The sequence below is a fragment of the Blennius ocellaris genome (genome assembly GCF_963422515.1).
Source record: "Blennius ocellaris genome assembly, chromosome: 16".
In the NCBI taxonomy this organism is placed as follows: Eukaryota; Metazoa; Chordata; class Actinopteri; order Blenniiformes; family Blenniidae; genus Blennius; species Blennius ocellaris.
The window spans coordinates 22,112,245-22,131,167 of NC_137665.1; the positions used below are offsets into that span (position 1 = coordinate 22,112,245).

General features: G+C 43.2%; 1 protein-coding gene across 1 annotated transcript in view; it reads left to right on the forward strand.

The window, feature by feature from the left end:
• Positions 1-401: 401 nt before the first annotated feature.
• The window catches only part of LOC308141113 (xylosyltransferase 1-like), a gene marked incomplete at its 5' end in the record, with an annotated part of 38,915 nt that continues 20,393 nt past the window's right edge, over positions 402-18,923 (forward strand). The window contains 2 exons of the mRNA XM_080511131.1: positions 402-773; positions 16,017-16,488. Coding sequence (XP_080367257.1) covers positions 402-773; positions 16,017-16,488 — 844 coding nt within the window. The remainder of the gene's footprint in view (positions 774-16,016; positions 16,489-18,923) is intronic.

Consider the following 18,923-nt stretch of genomic DNA (forward strand, 5'->3'; position numbering starts at 1 on the left):
GAGCCTGGAGCCTGGAGCCCATCAGGAGGTTGACTCCCGCCATGGAGGTTAAAATGTAGAGAGAAAATCAAGGTTTCAGGTGAACTGTTGACTCGTTACTGGCCACATGGGGGCGTCAGTCCTCCTCCTCCTCTTCTCCTCTCCTCCTCTTCACCTTCTCCTCTCTTCCTCCTCTCCTCTCCTCTCCTTTCCCTCCTCTCCTCCCCCTCTCCCTCCTCCTCCTCCTCCTCCTCGTCCTCTCCTCTCCTCCCTCTTGCCCCTTCCCCCCTCCCCCCCTCCTATCCATCCATCCATCCATACCCCCCCCCCCCCTCCCCCGCTCAGGCCGCGGTAGGGAGCGTCCCTCCCCGCAGAGAGGAGTCTCGGAGCGCCTCCCTCCCTCCGTCAGTCGGCGGACAGAGATGAACGGGACCGCGTGCGCCCGCAGACTGGCGCGCCGCTCCCGGTCCGCGGTGCTGCTGGCGGCTCTGGGGGTCCTGCTCCTGCAGACCCTCATCGTGTGGAACTTCAGCAGCCTGGACTCGTCCTCTTCCGCTGGGGACGGAGGCGCCAGGAGCCGGGCGAAGCGAGAGGAACCCCCGCGGAGGGCGCCTGTGAAGCGTGGCGACGCTCCTGCGGCCGCCCGCCTCAGACTGCAGGCGCTCGGCTCCACCGCCGCACATGTGTCCGCTCCGCAAGCCCCAGGACGAGCGCCGGTCCCCCGGGAGGATGCTGCCGAGCGGCCGCAGCTGCCGCCTGTTGTTCCGCATCACGTCGTCTCCGTGTCGGTGACGGTAGGTCGCTCACGTCCCACCGCCTCCCGGGCTCAGCAGCCCGGACTGGGTCCGGCCAGGTGAGCCCTTCTCCCGGGCAAACAGTGGCAGCTCCGACAGTCTATATACTGTCTATGTACCTGCTACCTACAGTCTATATACTGTCTATGTACATTCTACCTACAGTCTATATACTGTATGTACATTCTACCTACAGTCTATATACTGTCTATATACATTCTACCTACAGTCTATATACTGTTTATAGACATTCTACCTACAGTCTATATACTGTATGTACATTCTACCTACAGTCTATATACTGTCTATATGCATTCTACCTACAGTCTATATACTGTCTATGTACATTCTACCTACAGTCTATATACTGTTTATAGACATTCTACCTACAGTCTATATACTGTCTATGTACATTCTACCTACAGTCTATATACTGTCTATGTACATTCTACCTACAGCCTATATACTGTCCATGTACATTCTAACTACAGTCTATATACTGTTTATAGACATTCTACCTACAGTCTATATACTGTCTATATACATTCTACCTACAGTCTATATACTGTCTATATACATTCTACCTACAGTCTATATACTGTTTATAGACATTCTACCTACAGTCTATATACTGTATGTACATTCTACCTACAGTCTATATACTGTCTATATACATTCTACCTACAGTCTATATACTGTCTATGTACATTCTACCTACAGTCTATATACTGTTTATAGACATTCTACCTACAGTCTATATACTGTTTATGTACATTCTACATACAGTCTATATACTGTCTATGTACATTCTACCTACAGTCTATATACTGTCTATGTACATTCTACCTACAGCCTATATACTGTTTATAGACATTCTACCTACAGTCTATAAACTGTCCATGTACATTCTACCTACAGTCTATATACTGTTTATAGACATTCTACCTACAGTCTATATACTGTCTATATACATTCTACCTACAGTCTATAAACTGTCCATGTACATTCTACCAACAGTCTATATACTGTTTATAGACATTCTACCTACAGTCTATATACTGTCTATATACATTCTACCTACAGTCGATATACTGTCTATGTACATTCTACCTACAGTCTATATACATTCTACCTACAGTCTATACTGCCTATATACATTCTACCTACAGTCTATATACTGTCTATGTACATTCTACCAACAGTCTATATACTGTTTATAGACATTCTACCTACAGTCTATATACTGTTTATAGACATTCTGCCTACAGTCTATATACTGTTTATATACATTCACTATAATTATATAGTCTATATGTATTCTACATACACTGTACCCAGGATCTAGATACAGTCTACCTACACTCTACATACATCTATATAAAGTCTATATACACTTTTTCAGCTTGTCGTCACATTTGAACGAATCCTTTAAAACGTGACTTAACATAAGTAACGTCACATTTTCACGTTTAAGTCAAAGACGACATTAAAGGACCCATATTGTCTCTATTTCATGTTTGACAGTCCGTCTCTGCTCATGAGGAGAATAATGTGTCTGATCCAGTAGAAACTCTCTACTTGATTTCTACTGACGATGGAATAATCCAGTGGCACCACTGAAGAGCCTGGGGGTGCAGCGTCACCCTGAGGAAGGTGGGGTGTCAGCAGAGGGACGGGTGGTTCCTCAGGGGGTTCCTCAGGGTGGTTCTTCAGGGAGGTTCCTCAGGGTGGTTCCTCAGGGGGTTCTTCAGGGTGGTTCCTCAGGGTGGTTCTTCAGGGGGTTCCTCAGGGTGGTTCTTCAGGGAGGTTCTTCAGAGGGTTCCTCAGGGTGGTTCTTCAGGGAGGTTCTTCAGGGTGGTTCCTCAGGGTGGTTCTTCAGGGGGTTCCTCAGGGTGGTTCTTCAGGGAGGTTCTTCAGAGGGTTCCTCAGGGTGGTTCTTCAGGGAGGTTCTTCAGGGTGGTTCCTCAGGGAGGTTCTTCAAGGTGGTTCCTCAGGGGGGTTCCTCAGGGTGGTTCTTCAGGGTGGTTCCTCAGGGTGGTTCTTCAGGGGGTTCCTCAGGGTGGTTCTTCAGGGTGGTTCCTCAGGGAGGTTCTTCAGAGGGTTCCTCAGGGTGGTTCTTCAGGGTGGTTCCTCAGGGAGGTTCTTCAGGGAGGTTCTTCAGAGGGTTCCTCAGGGTGGTTCTTAAGGGAGGTTCTTCAGGGTGGTTCCTCAGGGAGGTTCTTCAAGGTGGTTCCTCAGGGAGGTTCTTCAAGGTGGTTCCTCAGGGTGGTTCCTCAGGGAGGTTCCTCAGGGGGGTTCCTCAGGGGGTTCCTCAGGGGGGTTCTTCAGGGAGGTTCCTCAGGGGGGTTCTTCAGGAGGTTCCTCAGGGGGTTCTTCAGGGTGGTTCCTCAGGGGGGTTCCTCAGGAGGTTCTTCGGGGAGGTTCCTCAGGAGGTTCTTCAGGGGGTTCCTCAGGGGGTTCCTCAGGGTGGTTCCTCAGGGGGGTTCTTCAGGGAGGTTCCTCAGGAGGTTCTTCAGGGAGGTTCCTCAGGAGGTTCTTCAGGGGGTTCCTCAGGGGGTCCTGGGTGCCGGACTGACGTCCTGATATTGTGGAACGATTGAGGCAGTTTTGTGGTTTAGTTTGTGAAACTCATTGTTTCATATAGGGAGGGAATTGTGACACTTGGCATTAATAACAACTTATAAACTACATAAAAAGCTAAACATCAACATCACACTCATAAAATTACTTTAATTTTAAAGTGTCTGTAAACAGACGATCTGTGTTCAAACTACCATATTTTCCACACTATAAGGCACACCTACATTGATTGACATATTTTACAACTTTGTTCATATATAAGACAGACCACATTATAAGGCACATGGAATAGACCAGTGGTCAGCAACCTTTATAGCTCAAAGTCATTAGGTTACATTTTCCACTGATTCTAACACCCAGAGAGGTGCACACACTTTATTTTGATAGTCCTACCTGCAGCCTATGCCAGGAGGACACTACACACAAAACCTTCTTCACTGCTGGTTGACAACTTACAACTACCGGTAATAAACTAAACTACATGAACTAAGCAACAAAAACACAACACAATTATTACCGACACCACAAACCAAATAGAACCCCCAATAATTGCATTTAAAACACCACAAACAGAAACTCCCATAATGCATTGCAGCTATCGGCTGCACTGAGGAGCTCAGGATGCAAGGCATGATGGGAATTCATGTTTTGTGTTGTTGGAGGTTATTGTGGGTTGTTGTTGGGCTTGGTGTTGTGTTGATTGTGTTTATGTGTTTTTGTTCCCCAGTTTAGGGAGTAATTATTTCATCTAGTTTATTTTGGTTTGTTAGAATGTTGGTGTGCAACCATGAGTGATGAAGGTGTTGTGTGGAGTGTCGTCCGCTCTGAAGATCCGGTTGAGAAGGTAGAGTTGTCAAAATAAAAGCTTCTGGTTGTTCAGCTGTCAAATAGCAGTTTCAAGTAGAACAATTCTTCCATATATAAGGCGCACTGGCAGCTTTTGAGAAACTTTGAGGTATTTAGGTGCCTTATAGTGTGGAAAATACGGTGCATCCTTTTCTTGGTAATTTAACAACATAGTCATTTTGTACCTCTACATTCAGTACATTTCTAATGTATACGTATATGTATTATCACATTAATGACCAACAGTAACGTCTCAGTTTTCCCATAAAACTACATTCAAACTTCAGAAACAATCTGAAGTCTCACGTTGAGGGACGACAGAATTCTCCTGGTTCATTATGTGAAAAGGGTCCCGGGTGAATTCAACTGTTACACTAAATATAAATAATAATAATGATGTTTTGTTCTATACATTCCATTAAAAGACGACGTGCAGTGACAGAGTTAAAAACATCTTTCTGTTTTTTGTTTTTTTGCATTTGGATGATTTAATGTTCAGTTTCTGAGGCTTGCAGGTTTTTTATGTGGAGATCCAGGTGTTCCTACATGAAGCTACTGTGTGTGTGTGTGTGTGTGTGTGTGTGTGTGTGTGTGTGTGTGTGTGTGTGTGTGTGTGTGTGTGTGTGTGTGTGTGTGTGTGTGTGTGTGTGTGTGTGTGTGTTGCAGGGATCTTCTGCAGCCTTTCATTACAGTCGAGGCTCTGTGATCTTCCCTCTTGTGCGTCTTGACAGTTATTGGCTTTAAAATACGTTGTGATACATGCCAGAGCTTATTATAGGAGGAGGAGGAGGAGGAGGAGGAGGAGGAGGAGGAGGAGCAGCGGGATGTTGTGGAGCAGCGGGAATTTGTGGAGCAGCTGCATGTTGTGGAGCAGCGGGATGTTGTGGAGTAGTGGGATGTTGTGGAGCAGCGGGAATTTGTGGAGCAGCTGGATGTTGTGGAGTGGTGGGATGTTGTGGAGCAGCGGGGTGTAGTTCAGCAGCAAGATGTTGTGGAGCAGCGGGATGTTGTGGAGCAGCGGGGTGTAGTTCAGCAGTAAGATGTTGTGGAGCAGCGGGGTGTTGTGGACAGCGGGGTGTTGTGGAGCAGCGGGGTGTTGTGGAGTAGTGGGATGTTGTGGAGCAGCGGGATGTTGTGGAGTAGTGGGATGTTGTGAAGCAGCGGGATGTTGTGGAGCAGCGGGGTGTTGTGGAGCAGCAGGGTGTAGTTCAGCAGTAAGATGTTGTGGAGCAGCGGGATGTTGTGGACAGCGGGGTGTTGTGGAGTAGTGGGATGTTGTGGAGCAGCGGGATGTTGTGGAGTAGTGGGATGTTGTGAAGCAGCGGGATGTTGTGGATCAGCGGGGTGTTGTGGAGCAGCGGGGTGTAGTTCAGCAGCAAGATGTTGTGGAGCAGCGGGATGTAGTTCAGCAGTGGGATGTTGTGGGGCAGCGGGGTGTTGTGGAGCAGTGGGATGTTGCGGTGCAGCGGGATGTTGTGGAGCAGCGGGATGTTGTGGAGTAGCGGGATGTTGTGGATCAGCGGGATGTTGTGGAGCAGCGGGGTGTTGTGGAGCAGCGGGATGTAGTTCAGCAGCAAGATGTTGTGGAGCAGCGGGATGTTGTGGAGCAGCGGGGTGTAGTTCAGCAGTAAGATGTTGTGGAGCAGCGGGGTGTTGTGGACAGCGGGGTGTTGTGGAGCAGCGGGGTGTTGTGGAGTAGTGGGATGTTGTGGAGCAGCGGGATGTTGTGGAGTAGTGGGATGTTGTGAAGCAGCGGGATGTTGTGGAGCAGCGGGGTGTTGTGGAGCAGCAGGGTGTAGTTCAGCAGTAAGATGTTGTGGAGCAGCGGGATGTTGTGGACAGCGGGGTGTTGTGGAGTAGTGGGATGTTGTGGAGCAGCGGGATGTTGTGGAGTAGTGGGATGTTGTGAAGCAGCGGGATGTTGTGGATCAGCGGGGTGTTGTGGAGCAGCGGGGTGTAGTTCAGCAGCAAGATGTTGTGGAGCAGCGGGATGTAGTTCAGCAGTGGGATGTTGTGGGGCAGCGGGGTGTTGTGGAGCAGTGGGATGTTGCGGTGCAGCGGGATGTTGTGGAGCAGCGGGATGTTGTGGAGTAGCGGGATGTTGTGGATCAGCGGGATGTTGTGGAGCAGCGGGGTGTTGTGGAGCAGCGGGATGTAGTTCAGCAGTGGGATGTTGAGGGGCAGCGGGGTGTTGTGGAGCAGTGGGATGTTGCGGTGCAGCGGGATGTTGTGGAGCAGCGGGATGTTGTGGAGTAGCGGGATGTTGTGGATCAGCGGGATGTTGTGGAGCAGCGGAATGTTGTGGAGCAGCGGGATGTTGTGGAGTAGCGGGATGTTGTTCAGCAGTGGGATGTTGTGGGGCAGCGGGCTGTTGCGGTGCAGCGGGATGTTGTGGATTAGCTGGATGTTGTGGATCAGCAGGATGTTGTGGAGCAGCGGGATGTTGTGGAGCAGCGGGATGTTGTGGAGTAGCAGGATGTTGTGGAGCAGCGGGATGTTGTGGAGTAGCAGGATGTTGTGGAGCAGCGGGATGTTGTGGAGCAGCGGGATGTTGTGGAGTAGCAGGATGTTGTGGAGCAGCGGGATGTTGTGGAGCAGCGGGATGTTGTGGAGTAGCAGGATGTTGTGGAGTAGCAGGATGTTGTGGAGCAGCGGGATGTTGTGGAGCAGCGGGATGTTGTGGAGTAGCAGGATGTTGTGGAGTAGCATACGACCTGTGGATTTGCGCAGCACTGTGTTGCAGCTCTGAAAACTGGGAATTTCAAAATCTTCACTTCTCTCTCTCTTTTTCTTAATGAATCTTTTAAAGTTCTGGTTGAATAATTTATCTTATTCTGAATTTCCCTGTTTGTTTTTAGAAATGTGTGATTTTTCAGCAAATTTATCACAACGTAGTGTCTTGATTTCGGCCCTGGCACAACTTTTAAAGTAAAAAATGCATCAATTTTGCATTTTTGTTTCAGAAAACTTTTGCATTTACACATTAAAACAACGGCAATGGCAGAAACTCTGAAAACGATGCAGTCAGCCTGTTGGTCCACTATTTGGTGCTGTTGTTAGTTTTAGTATTGAAAGCGCACACACACACACTCACACACACACACACACACACACACACAGCAGAAAATAATGAGCTCTAAACATGAACAATGAGAGAACGCAGACATTTTGAAAAGTTCCACATTGGGATCCATTTTCAAAAAGCACCGTTGTTGTGGAAACAGAAACCCAAAACGCTACGAAAGATGTACGTTTTCACTTGAAGTCGTTGTCATTTTTAGTTGTAACGCATTAAAAAATACTCATGTAATGATTTTTATTTGGTTTGATTTCTGGTTTCAGATTTTAGTTTTGATTTGCGTGTTTTTTTTTTGGTTTTATCTGAAATGCAATTGAATATTTTCAATCATCTTGACAATCAGAAATGTTGATTTATCTTTGAAACTCAGTGAATCATCTGTCAAACACATATAAGTATTAACTCTTCTAAGAATCTATGAACTATAATGAATCTATAAACTGTTTTTAGTTTAGAAAACCTTGTTTTGATAAATGAGATATTTAGTGCCTATTTTAATCACAAACCTTACTGAAGTTATAATAGTGAACCTCGGAACCCGTCTTCTGCTGTCTCCCTCTTTAATGTCATTGTGGCAATCAATGCTCCCAAACAATTGAAGTAATCAGATTACCACACAGAACACACATTGCTTCGGGGGACGTTGATGTTTTGCGGCAGTAAACTGCATGTGTGTGTTTATTGGCAGGAAGGAGTCCGACTCCCAATAAAAGATCATTGGGAGGAGCTCAATAAACTGTGTGTGTGTGTGTGTGTGTGTGTGTGTGTGTGTGTGTGTGTGTGTGTGTGTGTGTGTGTGTGTGTGTGTGTGTGTGTGTGTGTGTGTGTGTGTGTGTGTGTGTGTGTGTTAAACTGATCTCTTTTTGGATCCATGTTAGCGTCTGCGAGTCATAAATGTGAGAGTGTGCGACTGGAGCACAGGGCAATATTTCAACACACACACACACACACACACACACACACACACACACACACACACACACACACACACCTGTAAATAGTCCTTCTGCAGGAGGTTCCTGCAGACTGAACAGTGCTGCCATTTAACTGTAACGTGAATGTGAGCTCTGTGGAGGCTGCAGCAGGGCAGCAACACACACACACGCACACACACACACACACACACACGCACACGCAGAGCATGTGTGCAGCAGTTTCTGATGCTGACAGTCAGGTCGGATCAGATTAAAGGATCGGTTCACTCTGATGGGATTTAGAATCCTAATCTAGTTTAGATTGTCTAGTAATCCCTAAATGCACAGATATAGTGTGTGTGTGTGTGTGTGTGTGTGTGTGCGTGCGTGCGTGCGTGCGTGCGTGTGTGTATGATAATAATTCCCACAAAATCTGGCACTGATGGGTGGCAGTCCATTTAGCTTAGGGTGTAGACTAGTTTTACTGCAGTTTTATTCTAGTTCTAGGCTAGTGTTATTCTAGTGTTGTTTTAGTTTTATTCTAGTTCTAGGCTAGTGTTATTCTAGTGTTGTTTTAGTTTTATTCTAGTTCTAGGCTAGTGTTATTCTAGTGTTGTTTTAGTTTTATTCTAGTTCTAGGCTAGTGTTATTCTAGTGTTGTTTTAGTTTTATTCTAGTTCTAGGCTAGTGTTATTCTAGTGTTGTTTTAGTTTTATTCTAGTTCTAGGCTAGTGTTATTCTAGTGTTGTTTTAGTTTTATTCTAGTTCTAGGCTAGTGTTATTCTAGTGTTGTTTTAGTTTTATTCTAGTTCTAGGCTAGTGTTATTCTAGTGTTGTTTTAGTTTTATTCTAGTTCTAGGCTAGTGTTATTCTAGTGTTGTTTTAGTTTTATTCTAGTTCTAGGCTAGTGTTATTCTAGTGTTGTTTTAGTTTTATTCTAGTTCTAGGCTAGTGTTATTCTAGTGTTGTTTTAGTTTTATTCTAGTTCTAGGCTAGTGTTATTCTAGTGTTGTTTTAGTTTTATTCTAGTTCTAGGCTAGTGTTATTCTAGTGTTGTTTTAGTTTTATTCTAGTTCTAGGCTAGTGTTATTCTAGTGTTGTTTTAGTTTTATTCTAGTTCTAGGCTAGTGTTATTCTAGTGTTGTTTTAGTTTTATTCTAGTTCTAGGCTAGTGTTATTCTAGTGTTGTTTTAGTTTTATTCTAGTTCTAGGCTAGTGTTATTCTAGTGTTGTTTTAGTTTTATTCTAGTTCTAGGCTAGAGTTATTCTAGTGTTGTTTTAGTTTTATTCTAGTTCTAGGCTAGTGTTATTCTAGTGTTGTTTTAGTTTTATTCTAGTTCTAGGCTAGTGTTATTCTAGTGTTGTTTTAGTTTTATTCTAGTTCTAGGCTAGTGTTATTCTAGTGTTGTTTTAGTTTTATTCTAGTTCTAGGCTAGTGTTATTCTAGTGTTGTTTTAGTTTTATTCTAGTTCTAGGCTAGTGTTATTCTAGTGTTGTTTTAGTTTTATTCTAGTTCTAGGCTAGTGTTATTCTAGTGTTGTTTTAGTTTTATTCTAGTTCTAGGCTAGTGTTATTCTAGTGTTGTTTTAGTTTTATTCTAGTTCTAGGCTAGTGTTATTCTAGTGTTGTTTTAGTTTTATTCTAGTTCTAGGTTAGTGTTATTCTAGTGTTGTTTTAGTTTTATTCTAGTTCTAGGCTAGTGTTATTCTAGTGTTGTTTTAGTTTTATTCTAGTTCTAGGCTAGTGTTATTCTAGTGTTGTTTTAGTTTTATTCTAGTTCTAGGCTAGTGTTATTCTAGTGTTGTTTTAGTTTTATTCTAGTTCTAGGCTAGTGTTATTCTAGTGTTGTTTTAGTTTTATTCTAGTTCTAGGCTAGTGTTATTCTAGTGTTGTTTTAGTTTTATTCTAGTTCTAGGCTAGTGTTATTCTAGTGTTGTTTTAGTTTTATTCTAGTTCTAGGCTAGTGTTATTCTAGTGTTGTTTTAGTTTTATTCTAGTTCTAGGCTAGTGTTATTCTAGTGTTGTTTTAGTTTTATTCTAGTTCTAGGCTAGTGTTATTCTAGTGTTGTTTTAGTTTTATTCTAGTTCTAGGCTAGTGTTATTCTAGTGTTGTTTTAGTTTTATTCTAGTTCTAGGCTAGTGTTATTCTAGTGTTGTTTTAGTTTTATTCTAGTTCTAGGCTAGTGTTATTCTAGTGTTGTTTTAGTTTTATTCTAGTTCTAGGCTAGTGTTATTCTAGTGTTGTTTTAGTTTTATTCTAGTTCTAGGTTAGTGTTATTCTAGTGTTGTTTTAGTTTTATTCTAGTTCTAGGCTAGTGTTATTCTAGTGTTGTTTTAGTTTTATTCTAGTTCTAGGCTAGTGTTATTCTAGTGTTGTTTTAGTTTTATTCTAGTTCTAGGCTAGTGTTATTCTAGTGTTGTTTTAGTTTTATTCTAGTTCTAGGCTAGTGTTATTCTAGTGTTGTTTTAGTTTTATTCTAGTTCTAGGCTAGTGTTATTCTAGTGTTGTTTTAGTTTTATTCTAGTTCTAGGCTAGTGTTATTCTAGTGTTGTTTTAGTTTTATTCTAGTTCTAGGTTAGTGTTATTCTAGTGTTGTTTTAGTTTTATTCTAGTTCTAGGCTAGTGTTATTCTAGTGTTGTTTTAGTTTTATTCTAGTTCTAGGCTAGTGTTATTCTAGTGTTGTTTTAGTTTTATTCTAGTTCTAGGCTAGTTTTATTCTAGTGTTGTTTTAGTTTTATTCTAGTTCTAGGCTAGTGTTATTCTAGTGTTGTTTTAGTTTTATTCTAGTTCTAGGCTAGTGTTATTCTAGTGTTGTTTTAGTTTTATTCTAGTTCTAGGCTAGTGTTATTCTAGTGTTGTTTTAGTTTTATTCTAGTTCCAGGCTAGTTTTATTCTAGTGTTGTTTTAGTTTTATTCTAGTTCTAGGCTAGTTTTATTCTAGTGTTGTTTTAGTTTTATTCTAGTTCCAGGCTAGTGTTATTCTAGTGTTGTTTTAGTTTTATTCTAGTTCCAGGCTAGTGTTATTCTAGTGTTGTTTTAGTTTTATTCTAGTTCTAGGATAGTGTTATTCTAGTGTTGTTTTAGTTTTATTCTAGTTCTAGGCTAGTGTTATTCTAGTGTTGTTTTAGTTTTATTCTAGTTCTAGGCTAGAGTTATTCTAGTGTTGTTTTAGTTTTATTCTAGTTCTAGGCTAGTGTTATTCTAGTGTTGTTTTAGTTTTATTCTAGTTCTAGGCTAGTGTTATTCTAGTGTTGTTTTAGTTTTATTCTAGTTCTAGGCTAGAGTTATTCTAGTGTTGTTTTAGTTTTATTCTAGTTCTAGGCTAGTGTTATTCTAGTGTTGTTTTAGTTTTATTCTAGTTCTAGGCTAGTGTTATTCTAGTGTTGTTTTAGTTTTATTCTAGTTCTAGGCTAGTGTTATTCTAGTGTTGTTTTAGTTTTATTCTAGTTCTAGGCTAGTGTTATTCTAGTGTTGTTTTAGTTTTATTCTAGTTCTAGGCTAGTGTTATTCTAGTGTTGTTTTAGTTTTATTCTAGTTCTAGGCTAGTTTTATTCTAGTGTTGTTTTAGTTTTATTCTAGTTCTAGGCTAGTTTTATTCTAGTGTTGTTTTAGTTTTATTCTAGTTCTAGGCTAGTGTTATTCTAGTGTTGTTTTAGTTTTATTCTAGTTCTAGGCTAGTTTTATTCTAGTGTTGTTTTAGTTTTATTCTAGTTCTAGGCTAGTGTTATTCTAGTGTTGTTTTAGTTTTATTCTAGTTCTAGGCTAGTGTTATTCTAGTGTTGTTTTAGTTTTAGACTGGTTTTATTATAGTGTTATTCTCGTGTTATTTTAGTTTTAGACTAGTTTTTTTCTAGTATTATTCTAGTTTCATTCTCATTTTAGACGAGTTTCATTCTTGTGTTATTCTAGTTTTAAACACTTCTTAAAGCTTATGTTTGGTCCTATCTGGGTGGATTTGAACCAGTTGAGGATCGTTGCTTTAGAATAATCTTACATCTGGTATAAACTGGCATAAACTTGTTTTAGAGTTAGTGGGGAGGGGAGGGGAGGGGGGGGGGGGGGGGTCTGCGATGGTGAAACATGAGAAATGAGAAGAAACACCTTCAATTCATTAAAGGTATAGTGGAGGATTTTCTTCTTCCGGGTGGATCATCAAAATAACTGGTCCTCCCAATTGTCAATCATTCTGGTGATATATGACGTAAGGCCGTCGTACGTGCTCGTCCCTGCACGCAGCTCACTCCACACGGTTCTCATCATGCCGGTGGCCGACCCCACGCATTATTCTGGGACATTTTTACACAGTTTCACCCCCTCTGGTGCAAATCTTCTTGTAAAGTGAGCTTATGTGAGCGATGCCGACTTGTGACTTGTAAACAGAGTAAAAACTTTTGGGAACCTTCATTGATTAGATTCTTTATGATCGACACTAAATGTATTTTATGTTCTGCTGCCAGGAATCAGTGGAAGAGATGGTTCCTCTCAGTGAGGTTCTCCTGGCTGCAGACAGGCTCATGAAATAAATGAAATTTGACGGTTCAGTTTTCTTCAGTTGTTCTTCCACAGTCTCTTCAGCTTCCTGCTACAGAAGCTGCAGCTTCACCGTTCCTCCGGAAGCTTCTTCAGCTTCCTGAAATCAAAAGATTAAATTCATATTGATCCATTTATCCACTGAAACTGTCTGGAAGCTTGTTAGTGGGAGTGAAGCACCTGGAAATATGAAGATGTGAGAGCATCGGGTCTCCTCCTCTTCCTCTTCCTCTTCCTCTTCCTCTTCCTCTTCCTCCTTCTCGTCCTCCTCATCGTCATCCTCCTCCTCATCGTCATCCTCATCCTCATCCTCCTTTTCCTCTTCCTCCTCATCCTCTTTTTCCTCCTCCTCATCATCCTCATCCTCCTCCTGTTCCTCCTCCTGTTCCTCCTCCTCATCCTCCTCCTCCCCCTCTTCCTCCTCCTCCTCCTCCTCGTCCTCCCTTCTGCTTGTCCTCTTCATCACAGAGCAGCAGGAGGCCTGAAGGCAGTGAAGACAACCTCTATAAGAACCTGCTGAGGAGCAAAGAGCAGGAAGGAGTGACTCAGCTCTGTGTGTGTGTGTGTGTGTGTGTGTGTGTGTGTGTGTGTGTGTGTGTGTGTGTGTGTGTGTGTGTGTGTGTGTGTGTGTGTGTGTGTGTGTGTGTGTCTCCATGGCTTGCATGGCCTTCTGGGAAAAATGTGTTGTGGTTCTGAGCAACACGTCATTAAAACAGTGAATGTTGTCCTGCAGAAGAAGGAACTTCTTCCTGACTTCACCTTTACATGAAAACACTGTTTGTTCCCTTCCAGAAACTCATTTCATTCACAGCTGAGATTCCGACTGAGATTCCAGCTGAGATTCCTGCTGAGATTCCGATTGAGATTCCAGCTGAGATTCCTGCTGAGATTCCGATTGAGATTCCAGCTGAGATTCCTGCTGAGATTCCTGCTGAGATTCCGACTGAGATTCCGACTGAGATTCCTGCTGAGATTTCTGCTGAGATTCCTGCTGAGATTCCGACTGAGATTCTGACTGAGATTCCAGCTGAGATTCCGACTGAGATTCCTGCTGAGATTCCGATTGAGATTCCTGCTGAGATTCCGACTGAGATTCTGACTGAGATTCCAGCTGAGATTCCGACTGAGATTCCTGCTGAGATTCCGATTGAGATTCCTGCTGAGATTCCAGCTGAGATTCCTGCTGAGATTCCGACTGAGATTCTGACTGAGATTCCAGCTGAGATTCCGATTGAGATTCCAGCTGAGATTCCGACTGAGATTCTGACTGAGGTTCCAGCTGAGATTCCAACTGAGATTCCGGCTGAGATTCCGACTGAGATTCCTGCTGAGATTCCAGCTGAGATTTCTGCTGAGATTCCGACTGAGATTCCAGCTGAGATTCCTGCTGAGATTCTGACTGAGATTCCGACTGAGATTCTGACTGAGATTCCAGCTGAGATTCCTGCTGAGATTCCGACTGAGATTCCAGCTGAGATTCCGACTGAGATTCCAGCTGAGATTCCGACTGAGATTCCCGCTTGAAATGATCAACTATCAGGGTGTGAAAACTCCCAGAATGCAACAGGAGAAGTTTTTGGACATTTCATTTTATTTTGCAAGAGTTTGATTAAAATTGGGCTTTATGTAAAATATAGACATTTTCATGACGTCTCCTCCTTTCTAGAAAGAAAAGGTTTGACAGTGGGAATATAAAGTTGTGGCTCAGTTCAGGTCCAGGATGAAGTTGGACTGAATGAGTTTGACTCCCTGGATGACATGGACAGAACAGCAGACTGGTCTCTTCTGTCCTTCTCTACTGTCCTCCTCTACTGTCCTTCTCTACTGTCCTTCTCTACTGTCCTCCTCTACTGTCCTTCTCTACTGTCCTTCTCTACTGTCCTCCTCTACTGTCCTTCTCTACTGTCCTTCTCTACTGTCCTTCTCTACTGTCCTCTACTGTCCTTCTCTACTGTCCTTCTCTACTGTCCTCCTCTACTGTCCTTCTCTACTGTCTTTCTCTACTGTCCTTCTCTACTGTCCTTCTCTACTGTCCTCCTCTACTGTCCTTCTCTACTGTCCTTCTCTACTGTCCTCCTCTACTGTCCTTCTCTACTGTCCTTCTCTACTGTCCTTCTCTACTGTCTTTCTCTACTGTCCTTCTCGACTGTCTTTCTCTACTGTCCTCTACTGTCCTTCTCTACTGTCTTTCTCTACTGTCCTTCTCGACTGTCCTTCTCTACTGTCCTCTACTGTCCTTCTCTACTGTCCTTCTCTACTGTCCTTCTCTACTGTCCTCTACTGTCCTTCTCTACTGTCCTCTACTGTCCTTCTCGACTGTCCTTCTCTACTGTCTTTCTCTACTGTCCTTCTCGACTGTCCTTTCAGTCTCACTTTGTTTGGTTTGACGTCGTCTCCATGTCGTTTTGGATCTTTTTGTTGTTTGTTGCATCTGTTTCCTGTTGTCGTGACTCACATTGATGAAGGAGAACAAGAAATGCACACACACACACACACACACACACACACACACACACACACACACACACACACACTCTTCTATGATATTACACATGAGATAATGAAAGGTTGTTTGTGGAGCAGATGAGAGCTGATATTACTGTGTGTGTGTGTGTGTGTGTGTGTGTGTGTGTGTGTGTGTGTGTGTGTGTGTGTGTGTGTGTGTGTGAGTACATTATAAGTCTGTCTCAGAAAACAAGAATACTTTTTTAATTCTCTAAATGCATGCCTTTTTGTGTTTTTTATTATAAATTGGTGCCTTTTAACAAACTCTAAAACTGATATTAATCAGATCTACAGAGTTTTGTAATTTTTTTGTATTATAATTTAATACATTTAGGTAGAATTTAAGCATTCTTTTGCAAATGTTTTAAAGTTTTTTTTTCTCTAGTATTTGTGACTTTAATGAAAAAGAAGTTTTTGTACCATAATGAATTAAACTATTACTGTGAAACAGTTTTTAATGGATGTGTATTTTTAACTCATAAAATTCAGATTTTTTTTAATCATTTTATAAGTTTTTTTTTAATTTTATCATTTTTGGGGTCAATTTAGAATTTTCTTTAAAAAAATAAAAAGACTTTAATGGAAAAATGTCCAGGTTTTCTTTTGTAAATGACTTGCCCAATTGAATTTGATCTCCAGTAGTTTGTTTTAATGATTGTATATAGATCTTCTTTCTGACAAATTCTGAAACGTATTTAGTTTTTTTGAAAACTAAAATCCGCCTTGTGTGGACTGGATTTGTAGAATGAAACACTTTCTGACTCGTCGTGTTTCTGCGGCCTTCCAGGACGTTTCCAGGCCGAAGGAGAAACTTCGGCCCGACAGCAACAACAACGAGAACTCAGTGCCGAAGGACTTCGACTCCGTCGACAGTGACGGGAACCTCGGCGCTCGCTCGCAGCGCCGGCGGGCGCCGGGTGCCAAGCGCAAGCTGGACAAGGCAGCGCAGGGCATGCTGGGAAACCAGGGCCTGAAATCTCCTCCTGGTCAGCCCAGAGGGGCGGGGCACGGCTCGAACCACACCCATGCCCTTAAGCCCCACCCCCAGCTGCCCACCGCCCCCGCGGCCCCGCCCTCTCGTGCCACCGCGGAGCGCAGGAAGCAGCAGCCGCAGTGCGAGGTCAGTGGGAAGGAGGCCATCTCCGCTCTGTCGCGGGCGAAGAGCCGCGGCTGCCGGCAGCAGATCGTGGAGGTTTACTGCAAACACCAAGAGAAGGCGCTGATGCCCCAGAAAGTCCCTCGATTCTGCCCCGTGGAAGGTGAGTCCCCTTAAAGTACCACAGTAACAACACCTGCTGATGCTGGTTGCCATGGTGATCCCAGAGGAGACTCAGAAACACAACCTGTGACCAACAACCACTGTAACCTGGACTACTGGGCTTTAGGCCACGCCCACCGAGTGGCGCTATGAAGGCCAGCTCATCTCCAAGCTGCCGACTCGTCGTGTCGTCAAGACTCTGTCATGCACCACCTCTTGGGAATGGATGTACATGCTGACCTGCGTTGCCAGATTGGGCGGTTGGTCCCAATTGCGGAGCCAAATTCTCTTACCTTTTTCTTTTTTTTTTGACTTTTGTTTATTACTTTTCATTAACAAAGTACAATTATAGATTCATGTCCACTGAATGTATGAAACCTTACAAAAGCAATCGACCAATTGCTACTCACCCCCACTTCCACCCAGCTCAACTAACTGATTCCGGATCACTTTGCTACTACAAAGCAACTAAAAAAACTAAATGAATAGATACAACTGAAATAGAGTTAAAACTGTTACCAATAGTAATGACAAAAATAAAAACGAATGTATATCTAAATACAGACACATGTACATACATGAACAGAGAGCCTGTTGAACATAGTTGTGTTCACACCTCCATACTGTTCTCATGTAAACTCGTCTCATGAGTTTTACATTGGGCTGAAACAGTGAGTCAGACCTGGCAACCCTTGTGCTGACCGGCGTGGCGTCCATACTGCCATACTGCCATACTGCCATACTGCCATACTGCCATCTGACGGAGGCACAGTTGAAAATGTCGTGTGGATGATCACGCAAAGAAATATGATCTCAGGTTTGATCATCAAGACTGACAGTGAACAAAGCCAGGAAGTACATCAGATTATAGAGCATCTTCCTCCTCTAACATCAGATAATAGAGCATCTTCCTCCTCTAACATCAGATTATAGAGCATCTTCCTCCTCTAACATCAGATCATAGAGCATCTTCCTCCTCTAACATCAGATTATAGAGCATCTTCCTCCCCTAACATCAGATTATAGAGCATCTTACTACTCTAACATGAGATTATAGAGCATCTTCCTCCTCTAACACCAGATTATAGAGCATCTTCCTCCTCTAACATCAGATTATAGAGCATCTTCCTCCTCTAACATCAGATAATAGAGCATCTTCCTCCTCTAACATCAGATTATAGAGCATCTTCCTCCCCTAACATCAGATTATAGAGCATCTTACTACTCTAACATCAGATTATAGAGCATCTTCCTCCCCTAACATCAGATTATAGAGCATCTTACTACTCTAACATGAGATTATAGAGCATCTTCCTCCTCTAACACCAGATTATAGAGCATCTTCCTCCTCTAACATCAGATTATAGAGCATCTTCCTCCTCTAACATCAGATTATAGAGCATATTCCTCCTCTAACATCCAGATTATAGAGCATCTTCCCCCTCTAACATCCAGATTATAGAGCATCTTCCTCCTCTAACATCAGATTATAGAGCATCTTCCTCCTCTAATCCACATTATAGAGCATCTTCCTCCTCTAACACCAGATTATAGAGCATCTCCCTCCTCTAACATCAGATTATAGAGCATCTTCCTCCTCTAATCCACATTATAGAGCATCTTCCTCCTCTAACACCAGATTATAGAGCATCTTCCTCCTCTAACATCAGATTATAGAGCATCTTCCTACTCTAACATGAGATTATAGAGCATCTTCCTCCTCTAACACCAGATTATAGAGCATCTTCCTCCTCTAACATCAGATTATAGAGCATCTTCCTCCTCTAACATCAGATTATAGAACATATTCCTCCTCTAACATCCAGATTATAGAGCATCTTCCCCCTCTAACATCCAGATTATAGAGCATCTTCCTCCTCTAACATCAGATTATAGAGCATCTTCCTCCTCTAATCCACATTATAGAGCATCTTCCTCCTCTAACACCAGATTATAGAGCATCTCCCTCCTCTAACATCAGATTATAGAGCATCCTCCTCCTCTAACATCAGATTATAGAGCATCTTCCTCCTCTAACATCAGATTATAGAGCATCTTCCTCCTCTAACATCAGATTATAGAGCATCTTCCTCCTCTAATCCAGATTACAGAGCATCTTCCTCCCACTTACTGATGTGGTATTTCACCGTCCTCTGACCTGGATAAGCCCCGCCCCCTCAGGTTGAGCTCCACCCCTCTCTGGATTCCCAGAAGGAGCCTCTAATGAATGGAGACAGAGTGTCTTCCAGGTCGACCTCCTGGACAGAGTCTTCAGTGGCCAGCGAGGCGGAGAGGCGGCGTGGCGGCTCTATTTGCAGCTCCGCCAGCCATGAGGACGAGTCCCAGCCCGGATAATCACACCATAATTAAAGATACAGCAGTTTGTGGTCTTCCTCCTGGAGAGGCTGACTAATGACCCTCGGAGCGCCACCATGA